This window comes from Podarcis erhardii (genome assembly GCF_964252035.2).
Source record: "Podarcis erhardii genome assembly, chromosome: 8".
Taxonomy (NCBI): Eukaryota; Metazoa; Chordata; class Lepidosauria; order Squamata; family Lacertidae; genus Podarcis; species Podarcis erhardii.
This window is the reverse complement of record NC_138499.1, coordinates 41,017,626-41,030,826: the sequence shown is the minus strand read 5'-3', so window position 1 is coordinate 41,030,826 and position 13,201 is coordinate 41,017,626. Positions and strand designations below refer to the sequence as shown.

At 39.9% G+C, this 13,201-nt stretch overlaps 1 protein-coding gene across 3 annotated transcripts in view; it reads left to right on the top strand.

The window, feature by feature from the left end:
* SNTG1 (syntrophin gamma 1) overlaps window positions 1–13,201 on the top strand; it is a 224,270-nt gene that overhangs the window by 113,820 nt on the left and 97,249 nt on the right. For all 3 annotated transcript variants that reach the window (XM_081874379.1, XM_081874378.1, XM_081874380.1), the window contains 4 exons: window positions 219–337; window positions 4,519–4,571; window positions 7,732–7,866; window positions 11,265–11,321. In XM_081874379.1, coding sequence (XP_081730505.1) covers window positions 4,545–4,571; window positions 7,732–7,866; window positions 11,265–11,321 — 219 coding nt within the window. In that variant the 5' untranslated portion in view covers window positions 219–337; window positions 4,519–4,544. The remainder of the gene's footprint in view (window positions 1–218; window positions 338–4,518; window positions 4,572–7,731; window positions 7,867–11,264; window positions 11,322–13,201) is intronic.

The following is a 13,201-nucleotide window of genomic DNA, read 5'->3' as shown; positions in this document are numbered from 1 at the left end:
TATAACTACATTTTTAAATGAAATTCATACCTCGTGCTCAGTGTAGACTTGTTCTTTATTACTGTGTTATGACTGTAGGTGGAATCAAATCCTACTCGTATAACCTTTCCTATTCCTACCATACAAACAGGGAAAGTTATTTAAGTATTATATTTTAAAATGCAAAGAATCCAAGACTTCAGCTGTGATCTTTCTCCCCCACCCTGTATGTTTCACAGATGCATCCTGTTTCTTCTTTTCAACTTGGCCATAAAGGATCAACAAGAATCATGACTGGAAAACTCTGTGGATGGCTACCAGTTTTCCTCTCAGCATTGCTATATCAAGTCTTCAAGTGGTATGTTACATTTCCCCCAAGAACAGCTTGTGGGTTGGCCTTTGGCCTTTGAATACGATAAGAATTATGCTAGCTTCATTTTAATGTCGGGCAGTTTCTGCCACTTCTATGTTTGGGGGAAGCCTTAATGAAAGGTGTGATATGCTTTCTTTCATTCTTGTTTTAAAGGGCAGGTGTGCAGTGTTCATTTAAATACAACACACTCCCCTTCTATTATCAAAGAAATAAACAACTATCTGACGTTTAGAAGACATCAGAAGGCAGCCCTGTTTAGGGAAGTTTTTTATGACTGATGTTTTAATGTCTTTTTAATCTTTTGTTGGAAGCCGCCCAGAGTGGCTGGGGAAACCCAGCCAGATGGGCAGGGTACAAATAATAAATTGTTGTTGTTGTTGTTGTTGTTGTTGTTGTTGTTGTTGTTGTTGTTGTTGTTATACAGAAATGTAAAGCTAGAGTAAAAATTCTGTATGATATGCACTTGATTACTCATCCTATTTGCATTGCTTCCTTTAATATGAAATGATGGGCTTTCTCATTGAAATGAATAGAATAACATAATTGATTTTGTGAAATTCCATCATAGTGGACAGTGAGAATAAATAGGTAGTTTTGGTTTTAAAATGCATAACATAACAAACAAGAACAAAACAAAACACGACATTTAAAAAGCCGTAGATAGCTTAATCAGTCTAAGGCCTGGTTGAAGAGGAATGTTTTTGCCTGGCACTTAAAGATATACAATGAGGACACCAGGTTAACAGGGGTGGCGAAAGGGGGATGTGATAGGGGTGGGTCGCCCTGGTTGTCACCACTGGGGGGAGGGTGACAGAATGTGATAGGGGTGGGTCGCCCTGGTTGTCACCACTGGGGGGAGGGTGACAGAATGTGATAGGGGTGGGTCGCCCTGGTTGTCACCACTGGGGGGAGGGTGACAGAATGCCAGGCGGCACTCACCTTGGGGCCTGCTGTGCACCCAAACCTTGTGTCTCTCCTGGGAGTGATGTGGTGGCTTGGGTGCCCACAGACTCTGCACTGCCCCAAATGGTCTGCCCACCGCCTCCCCCTCAGCTGTAGGGCAGCTGAGTGGGAGGAGGCAGGCAGACTCCTCAGAGGCCCGCGGAGCGTTCTGCCCCGGTTCGCCCTGCCTGCCCCGTGGGCGGCTGGCCCCCTGGGCACAGGGCACGCATGCCACCCCAGGCACCCGATTGTCTTGCTCCGCCGCTGCCAGGTAAGCCTCCATAAAGAGAGCATTGTGTGATCTGAGTAAAAGTTGGATTCAGCAGACTTAATCTGAGCTTTCAAAGGCATATTGACTTAAAAAGAAAGTGGGAAAGAACTCGACCAGTTTCCTACTCTAGCTGTATGCATTTGTCAAAGGCAGAAAAGGCAACCACACACATTTACCACTTCATGATCCATGAGGCAGTAAATGGAGGGTGGAGACTGGCTCAGAGGCTTGGTGAGGAGCGAGGGAAGAGCTCAGGTGTGTCATTGTACCCATGGCTGCTGGCCAACCCCTGACACATATGAATTGGTCATCTTTACAACAACTTTATTCAGTAGCTCAGTATTATCACTTTTGATTATTGCTACAAGGATTTCTACTTTGTTTTTCATTTCAAATAATTTCAGAACCAGTTGTGAGTTAAAATACCACACACCAGCATAAAAGCAGAAGCAGATAAATTGCAACCCAGTGGAAGCCTGAGCTAGAGTAGGCAGAGTGCTGAGAGATCGTAACTTGCCAAAGGCCACCTGCTGAGTTCAGAGGAGATTTGGACTGGGAGCTTCAGATTGTAGATCTGTCTCTTAACTTCAGCAACTACAGCCACACTTGGGAAAGTACATATGGATGACAGTATAGAACAGGCATGGCCAAACTTGGCCCTCCAGCTGTTTTGAGACTACAATTCCCACCATCCCTGACCACTGGTCCTGTTAGCTAGGGATGATGGAAGTTGTAGTCCCAAAACAGCTGGAGGGCCAAGTTTGGCCATGCCTGTTCTATACTGTCATCCATATGCCTGGTATAGACCTTTTAAGCTGTTATATTGCACATTACCTTCTATAGATATAAAATGTGCATATAGCATGGCAACATAATGTGCACATTTTACCACTTCACATGGGATTGCTTGCACAGTCTTCAAGATTATTTTAGTTAATGACTTATTAAAACATGAAATTTATTTTTATAAACCACTTAATCAAAATATCTTATGAGTTATTATTAGTAGTAATGCACCAATAAAAGCAGTAGAATTTGAAAACAATTGTGCATAACTAAATTATATGTAATAGCCATTTCCTCTTTCCTGTTGTTCATTGTCTTATAAATATAATAAAAGTATTTTCAATGATTTTTTTTAAAAAATATGTAGTTTCTAAGCCATAGGGAAATGGCCTTATAGAAACACAGAAGGCAGCTGATCTGATCTCTGTGTTACTTTAAATGAAGTAGAATAGCTTTGTCTCTAAGAGCTCCTGTTGCCCTTCTATTAGAGTGTAGTTATTGATTTCCCTGTAGAACAAGAACACTTTAATCAAGCATTCAAAAATATTTTTGCAGTATTGAATAAATGCTTGCTGTACCAAGGGGATTTCAGGTTTTATTGCCAAGCTGCCCATCATGTGTTGTTTTGTTTGCATATGCCATCTGAGATAAGCTAAATGAGCTTGCTACTTTTGAACTTTTGAGTTCTTGTCAGTAGGAAGAGAGTGAGATTAGTTAATTAAGTCTTGGTTTGGAACTGCTAACCCCTTTCCAAAACAAATTATACTTTCCTGCTCCACTATCTGCTGTGAACATCGTCCTGAACTACAGGGGTACCTTGGCTTTCTAACTTAATGCATTCTGGGAGTCCGTTGGACTCCCAAAACCATTTGAAAACCAAGGCGCAGCTTCTGATTGGCTGCAGGAGCTCTCTGCACTCAATCAGAAGCTGCGGAAGCTGCGTCGGACATTCGGCTTCCACAAAATGTTTGCAAACCGGAACACTTCTGTGTTTGTGGCGTTCAGGAGCTGATTTGTTCGGGAGCCAAGCTGTTCGAGTACCAAGGTACCACTGTACCTCAAACTGAAATCAGGTTGGAATCAAGCTATATTTATAGAACCCTTTATCTCAATCCTAAAAGTAACTTAAAGATGGTTTCACTATATGGAAAGCACCCTGGACCACTCTGTGGCCTCCTCCCACCACATGGCATCGCACACAAGCACTGCTCCCCACAAGTTGGGTGGAACCTGGTGCCTGTGTGAAGCAGTGTACCTCCCCACAACATTGGCAGGTGCAAAAAGTAATGAAAGTAGGGTCACATGTGACTGTGCACCAGTATCATGAGCACTGTTTATCACGAATGTGAAATAAAAAGGGCACCTGGAGGGTCCCAGAGATTCGTCAAATTGTTTCACATCTTAAAAAAACACAAAATGCCCACCTTTAATCTTACAAAATAGGATTTGAGTACTACTAGTCTAAGGTACAGGGTGATTGTTACGACCTGTAGATTATTTTACATACTATTACTTATTATAAACTCCATTGAGGAAGTAAAGTGCAGCTAATGCAAATATTTTAAAATTATGCCTTTTCTTACTTTTCTAAAATATAAAATAGTGGGCAATATTTCTCATCTCCCACAGTTTCCCCTGAATTTCCAACTTTCCACTGAAAAAATATAAAGAACCTACCCTCCCCCCCCCACAAAAAAATCCCTCTCTCTTTCATTCACCTATCCAAACACTCAAGTTTTTGAAGGCAAGCTGTATGAGTCGGTGAGGATCATATTCAGAACCAAAGAATTATGAACTACAGTGTCGCTGCTGGTGAAAAGTAATTTTAAATGACTGGTGTGTTGAGAGATACATGGAAACAAATTTACCTTCAATCATATATAATGAAACTGTCTTGCTTATTTCTTCAAAGCTTTGCAACTCTCTCTGACTTTTGGCAAAGCTGGCAGAGTGGGTGGGTGATGAAAGTTGATGTGCAGAAATATCCAGAGGGCCATGGATTCTCCACTCCTGCCTCAACTAATTGATACTCTTCTAAGAATTTATAATTCCTACTCTTGACAGCATCTTTGTAATCCAGTGTGTCTGCTTAATTTATACAATTTGTTTTAATGTTTACTGGCCAATAAGTCTAAGTTTTAATAAAATCTTTCCCCCTTATTTTTAGACAAATATCTCTTGGTGCCATAGCACATGGATTTCAGGACTACATGTGAAGAGGTAATGCCAAATACAGACACGATTACTGTGTTTTATTTTGATGATAAATGTGATATGAGCTGTTACAAGGAAGGCTAAACTGTATTTTCCGGTAAGTCTCACAGGGCAGAGGGAGTTATTCCAACTGTTTTAGGGACCCCACTCGGGATTTGAGTAGAATTTACTCCCTATACTTTTCTTCTTCTGAAGAAAAGGCAGCAGAGATTTAGGATAAGAGTTTTCCTTCTCCTAGATGGGCTACCTTCCCAGGTTGACAAGCTCCATCTACCTCTCCATCCTGTGCAGAAACCATCTTCTTGGCCATTGGACCCACTATTGGTTTCATCCACTCAATCTGCCAGAGCCTGTCTTCTCATGCAATGGAAGACCCTAACTCACCAAGGGTTTGAGACCCACCAGCTACCCTCACCTGGTTTAGCTAGCCAGTGAAAGCCATTCCTGAGTTGTGGCTGCTGATAGCTTCTAAGAGCTGAGTGCTGTGCAGGGGGGGCAGGGCACCAAAGGTGCGCAAAGCACTCCAGAATAAGCACGACGTGTCCCCCACCAGAGGTCCTACCTTCCCCAGCACCCCCAAAACCCCACATAAACAATGAAATAGTTATAACTAACCCACTGCAATTTGAGTGGACTTATCTCAAAGGAAAGTACACAATAATACAATAAGTACAGTTATTCTTGCATTGAAGGGAATTGGATTAGTTGACCCTTCCATCCTTACAATTCTATGATAGTGCTGCTCAGGGAACAGAAGAAAATGGAGCACAATTCTTGAGTGTATAAAACTGGGGACATATAGCACAGGAGCAGAATAAGTAGCTTTCCTCTGTTGGCAGAAAAGTACTGGGCAATGGAAATGCAGCTTTCCCCATATTGCAGTGCTATGACAAGAACAATGTTTAAGTTCTCCCTTCCATGCAGTTCTTAGAGAGGCAATAAGGCCAAGTGGCAGGTAGGGAGGTGTGTGTGAAAACAGAGGTTTCAAATTGATTTGAATTAGCCTGCAACCTCAGAAGATGGGGGGGAGAAGTAAACCTTTATCTGTGAAAATAAAAGACAACATCAAAACATTACGCAGAGTGTATTTCAGGGCAGCATATATTTGCTTGGCTTTATGAAATCTGAAATAATTTAACCTTCTTCTGGTGCTAAAGAATGCCCTATTTTTGTGTATCAGTGCTGCATTGGCATAGGAAAGGATGGTATTTAAATGAAGATGTATTGTACAACTGTAGCTTCTAAAAGGCAAAGACTACCAGGGCCTTATTACATTTTAAGTTTTCCATGTAAATTAGGTTATTCTGCTCATGTGCTATCAGTCAGTCCATTGCTGTAAATGGTTTGCTTTTTTCATGCTTGACTTCTTTGTTCAAACTGTGAATAAACTCTGCCCATGTGCATTACAATGCCGGCTTCTATTTTAATTTCGTTGTGATGTTTAATTATGTCTACTGTATAGTTACATGCTGCTTAATTCTTGCCCTAAGCTCTCTTTATAAAATTTCTCAAGAGATTTTATAGAGTAATCAGCCAAGTCAGAAGTGTGCAGTCAAGTAAAGCAAAATGACTGTATAAACAATTCAGCATTTCTTTAAAAAAATAAAAAATAAAAATCTCAGGCAGCCCTCAAATTAATTGGAGCTATTGGGACACTCCTAGGTATGAATCAATAGGTGTGTTGTTGCTCACTCTCCTACCTTGCTTGGCTGAAAGAAGTTATAACAATAGAATTAAATGTGGTTATTAGCAAGGTTCTCCCACCTTTCCCTTTATTCCCTACTTCCCCATGCCTGTGATTTTAAGCAGAGAAGATGTTCTTATTCCACAAGTCAGGAAGCCAAAATGCAAAGAAACAACTTTTTTATGATAACTCATTTGGATTTTGTCGGCTGCCCAGTTCTTCTGCTTGAGCTCCATTAACAGAGCAAAGGGTCTGTTCGGGCTGGTACACCCATGAGGCACAATGAGGTGACAGCCTCAGGTGACAGGATTCACAGAGGCAACACATTCAAATGTAATTGGTCAAGGCTGGAAAGGAACCAGGGAAAAGCGACTTGATTGTGGTAAATTAAGAGTCTTGCCTGACATTTCTCAGTCACCACATCAGCTGAAAGGCCGCTTTCAGGGCAAGCAGGGGAAGCAGTGCCAAGAGAGATGCAATGTTTGTGCCTCCCCCTCAGCCTGCATCCTGGCCAACCCTAGCTATTCCCCTGGGTTTGGAAAGTATGAATGGATATTAGGCGCAAAGATATACTGAGAAGGAAAATAACTGAAACCAGAGATCTTTGCAGGGTATCAAATGGATACGCTACCACTGTCTAAACTGCATATAAACTGCCACACAAGGAAGAAATGTGCCCATGTAATAATTACCCATTACTCATCTCAAACAGGAAAAAGATATGAACAGAAGGGACATAATGTCTGGACATTAAAAGGTAGTCTTTAGGGACATTAGACATCATCCATTTCAGATTGTCACAGTACACCTCTTGCCATTTTTTTAGTTCAAGCTGACCAGCTGGATTTAGACATCCTTTAGTTAACCAGTCTGCAGATACAAGCCATGATCTCAAAAGCACTTGGAATGGATTTGCTTTTGTGCATAGAGGAGCTATTGGATTATAACCATAAAGCAGGATGATTGGAATCCTTCATGGTGTTTCAGTGCTCTACTGTGATCCTAGTTAAGCTCCTGGCTCATGAGTAATCCTAATTAGGATTAATCAGAGGCTGTAAGCTTCACACAGGCTTGCCGGGGTGACACCTTCCATTAAGCAATGTGTAAGGTTCAGTCCCATATGCGTTGTGACACTGGATACTGAAATAAGTGTCTTGATATTGTGAAGGGGGATTTTTGCTTGCAGCATTTGTTGACATATCCATACTGAGCACAGATATGCAAATATGTGTTATTAAGTAGATCAATCTCCACAATCCAGACATGTTGCTAGTAATCAGTTTTGTAATGTCATTGTCTCGATATATCTATTTGCAACTAATAACCATAGACATTTCCAGAGATATTTTGGAATATGTGGCCTCTGTTAAAGCTTTTCCAAAAGACTATCAGAGAAAAAGTATCCTTTTGATCCTCTAACATGAACAATCAGCGTGCAGCTTGGAAACTAAGGAAACCCTTTTCTCTGTTCATCCTTTGAAGACAAAGACAGGGATTTGTTTGCTGCAGGATGGTAACCAGGAGCCTTTCAAAGTGCGGCTGCACTTAGCCAAAGATATTTTGACGATTCAAGAGCAAGACGTGATCTGTGTGTCTGGCGAACCTTTCTATTCTGGTGTAAGTATCATTTTCTTCAGCAGTTTTCAAAATGAAAACATTGTGTATGTTGAGCTTTCCCCACTCCCTTTTGCCTTCCATTGGAGGGTGTTGAAATGAAGAAAAGTTGCAAATTTTTTAAATGATGCAATCAAGTGTAGGTTGAAGTCATGAAATGCTATGGTATGGTACTTCTTGGTGTTGTTTTGGTACGGTGTAAATAATATGAGCAGCGTTCAGGAGATCACTGCAGTGAATGGTCCTAAGAAGCCTTCAATTAATATACGGTAATTCACAGTCATGATTCAAGTGGGATGAGATAGCTTACTTAATGGGATTTAACTTTACTAGGTGCTATGTTGGTCTCAGGTTAAACCCAGGACTCCTGAGACGAAACAAAAACAAAAACCTTACAGTGGCCATGAGTCTCCCCCTAAGACTCCATGATTGGGCAGAGATATAAAGGATCCAAGTTCTTAGGGACCTTGTAAATTAATACAACAACCTTGAACCTGGGCTGGTAGTGTCCAGGCACTCAGTGCAAGCTTTTGAGCTCTGGAGTTATGTGCTGATAATAGTTCTGTCCTCATCAACAGTCTAGTCACAACATTTTGCTCATGCTGGAGCCTCTGCACCAGGCTCAAAGGTATCCCTACGTAGAGCGCATTGCAATAATCAAGTATTAAGGTTGCTTAAGAACTCTAAAGCCAAGAGCAGAGTGTTATGGAGATATAAAAAGAGCTTTGCTTGATCTGACCAAAGACTTGTCTAATCTAGCATCCTGTTTCCCACAGGGGCCAACCAGATGCCCTTTGGAACTCCACAAGCTAGACATGAGAGAATAGCCTTTTCCCACTGTTGTTCCCTAGTCACTGGTATTCAGAGGCTGTTCTTTCTGATCCAGTATCTAACTTTATGTTGATGCTGAGTTACCCATTGTCTCTACCCAAAGAGAATTTAAGAGTTGCTTAAGATCATCAAACCATATCCCTGCAATTCTACCAGATCATATCCAGTTTTTGTGTTTTTTAACATGGATTTATCATTCCCATTTGCATTTCCTTAATATGTCAGAACACCTATTGCTTATATCTAGATGACATTTAAATAATGCCTTGGCATAAATGCATGATATTTTTAATTTCCCGTACAGTGTTACAGCCTACATTTCCAGAATATTGTTTTAGAAGGTAACGAATGATGTGCTCTGCTTGGTTAGCCTGGCTGCATGTTATCTGAAGATTAAATGCACAACCCATTAGATAACATATCGATGTGAAGATGGGATTTACTTTTCCTGCTAGAACAATTGTCATAGTTGACACTTTTGAGCCCTTTTCTTTATTTCCTCAGGAACTGAGATGAGATTATAAATGACTAGGCTCATCCCAAAAGACTCTTTGTTCAAAGTATTGTCTATTTCTGCTGTATGCTATTTGAATAATTGTCTAGTGATTAGATATGGAGGGTCTGATTCAACCAACGTGGTGTGTGCTAGCGGAAGCCGGTGCAAGGACTCCTACTACTACAATGGGGCTTTCCTCCTCCTCCTCCTCCTCCTCTGCACTTTCTGTGCCTTCCCACATCTAACCTGGTGGCAGAAGAGGGGAGGTTGTTCCATTTGGCGAGCAGAAATGCTTGCACTGATGGAACAATTGTTCTAGCACTACACATTTCTACCCTTTTAGCTGAACTTTGCTTCTCCCACATTTATTGGATAACTGCCTCCCAGACATGTATTGTGAGCCCTTGCTCTTGAAGGATCAATTTCACTGAAGGTTAGACCACACAGTACTGGGAGCAATTTGTTGAAGTTATGAGTTTAATGTAGATAAATGTTATATGTGTTTGAATACGTTGGACTACCCGTTGCAGAGGACTGGTGGTTTTCCACTCTAGGGTGGGGCAGGCTGAGTCTTGTGACTGGTTTATGAGGTATTTTTCCTAACTCGTACCCTGAGCTTCTCTGTGTTTGGTGCTATGTGCAGGGAAACAGTTTGCTCTGTTGTTTTTTGAGTGGTGTCTCTCTCTGTGTTACAGCAGAGAGAGACACAACCTTTGCTTTTAAGCAGCATGGACTTACTGTGGGATCCGGGGAAGGAACTTACTGGACTTTAAAAGATGGGAACTCATTACTAATACGCAATGTAGCATTTTGTTGTTCTGCAAGAGTTACTGTTTTGTAACTAAATGTTTAAACACCAAGTGTTAGGTATAGTGTCAGTGAAAAGTATCTGATCAGACTCGTGTAGAAAGAAACCCTCTTCACCACAAGTAAAGCTTTAAAACTTATTTCTTGTGGTGAAGAGGGTTTCTTTCTACGTGAGTCTGATCAGAGACTTTTGTTGACACTATATCTAACACAATTATCCTAACCGTACAGCATCTCCAAATGTAGTATTTTCCATTCCTTTCATGGGAATAAATGACACCCATTTTCACATATGGAGAGAGTAAAATGGGCCACTCAGGGATGCTTTTGAGATGGAGTTAACCCACTGCCATTTGTCAGTGTATCCATGACTCAATATTCATTTTAGGTCAGGAAACGTTCGGTGTAATTGTGGGTAGTGTTTGTGCTGCACACAGTGGCAGCTGGTGACATTTTGACTTGGTAGGGCTGCATTTTCTAAACTTGCTGTTTTCATCATGGTAGGACTTGCACAGCACATATTTAGGAAAGTGTGCCATTTCACGTGTGCAGAGTGCCATTATCACCTTCTTTCTTTAAAAAACCACACACCCCAAAAGATATTAATCATCAGTGAACAGGGAAAGAACTTCCATGTAAGAGGATCAAAGTATGATTTTCTTGTTTAGAAATTTTGGTATACTTTTTGAATCCATGTGTTGTTTTCAGCTACACATCTGTTCCTATTTTCAGTGGGAGGGCTGTGATCCAGCAGCTCCAGTGGATCAGCCCCACTGTATATGTGTCAGGATTGTTTTAGTGTTCTGGTGATACAGCTGAGGTATTAGTATTGTATTGTGTATTTTTTCTGCATGCAAATGGTCTGGTTATTACTGTGATCCCCTAGGGTGTATAATAGCAGGCACCACTAGATAAATAAGGATGGATTTTCACCCCGCTTCATGGGAACATATGAGGGGCTGATTTCTGAAAATACTCCTATATGCTATTGAAAAGTGACTGCAGGTTTATCTCTGTGTTATATTGGATACCTGGACACATATTTTAGAAGAATTGCCTAGCACTAAGTGTTTGCATGTGGCAACTCATTGGCATTTGTTTTATGTAACTAATTTGTCACTTTACGATTAGAAAAAAACCCAGAAAGAGCAGTTCCTTATTTTTTAATGTTGAAATTCAAAACTCCAAAATGGAGATATAGTGTGCAAGCCTATTTTCATAAGAAATATTAAATCTGAATAGAACTGAACTTGGCTTACTCTTTCAGGAAAGGACTGTAACAATTAGAAGACAAGCCGTAGGAGGATTTGGATTAAGTATAAAGGTAGGTTGCATTTCCCCAACTGTTTCCTATGTTCAATCAGAAATGCCATTTGGCTTGTGAATAATGCATTTAATGAGATCAAAAGGTGCTTGATTGTATTATTACCTGCAATTTCAATGAAAGGTCTGTATTGGCTGATCTTTACAATAGATAATCAGTTGAAAAAATTTCCCCCATAGTTAATGGAGGAACAATAGAGGCAATATCCCATTAAGATTCATTTGTACTTATAAGGTTTTGTATATATTTTAAAAGTATATTTCATCTGTGTAGTCTTGTCTTTTGTTCAGTGGTCCTTTAATTTTAATTACTTGTTAATGAACACAATGGCAGGCTCACTAAATAGCCAGTGAGTTCCCATAAACTATTTATTAATTTCATAGTTGCTTGCTAATAAGATTGAAAATAGTCCTATTTCTCCACTGTGTTCATTGTATTACAGATGGAATGATTAATCCACATGAGGATTGGTTTCTCTCTCCCCCCTCCAAATACCTACCTTAGAAAAGCTTAGGAAACATAAAAAGGGAGATAATTTTAAATGGTACATTATAGCTCTGAAACACCATATAAAGCAACAAATCTCTTTTGAACAGAGCTTTTAAAAAAATCTCTTTAGTACAGAAATCTTAGCTGTTATCTATGAATGCAAAACAACATTGGTATATGTTTTTCAAAAATGAACTTATGAAATATGATTTGAGGGGAAAATAAAATGTAGTTCTCTTGCATTCTCATTGAGTAGGAACTTGAAAAAAACAAAAACTTTCCAGTTCTTAAAATGAGTCTGGTGTGTTTATTTTAGCAGAACTACCTAATTAAACCAAATGCTAATTAGTGCACTATGGCTAAAATCCCATAAGAATGAAAATGGGAACAAGATTTTTTGTTGTTGTTTAAAGCCATTACATGCTGTTATTTTTTTCATGTCTAGAAACAGAAAAGAGAGTAAGTTGTGTAAGCATGCCTGAACTAAGAATTTAAACATTGGAACACTGGTAGATTTTTTTTTTCTTTTTTAAAGCTACTATATAATTTATGATGATGCTGAAGAAAGTTCAGAATGCTAGGGACTGGAAGACAATTAACTTCTTTTTTTTTGCAATACAGATTTCCACTGGTTTATAAGCATAAGAAAATTATTACTCTGGACAAAATCCAAAAATTGTATTCACCTTTCATACATTCAGTTAATTTCAGATAGCTTGCTCAGTCTACCATCATAATATTAATTGCCTCAAATTACTGTTCATGCTTTTAATTGGGGTTCTGAAACAGAATCCTTGGCTGTATTTTAAAAAGAGCTAACAACAGACGTAATGACATACAATACCAGATGTAGGAGAACAGAAGGAATTCACATGAAATGACAGTAGGAATTTAGGGTCAACTTTTACTTTCTCAAAATCTATGTTGGTCCATTCGTGCACTTCAAAAGATGTTGACTGTGGTTATAAAAACCCCCCAATGCATAACCTGGTACTAATACTCAGCAAGCCTAAGAATATCTCTATATCCTAAAAAGAGGGGCAGGGATTGTCATTACTACACTATTAGCTTCCAGAGACCTACTTTTTGACCCTTTCCTGTGTTCTTAGTAGCTAGTCAAAGCGGAAATAGAAGCTAAGAGTCCTGATATTTTTTTCTGATGCCCTTCTGTTTCATTAGCAGTTCTCTTTCTCTCCTTGTTCATTTTCCCATATCAACTAAGCATTTACAAGTTACATCCCTCATGCTGTAGGAAAATCCCCACAAACCTCTCAATATCTGCATTTCATTTTTATGCTTTTGCCCAATTCCTCATGGTCTCCTCACTCACAGGATCAGGATGGACCTCCAGATGCTGTTGAACTCCCTTCCACCTGATCAAGGATTATGGG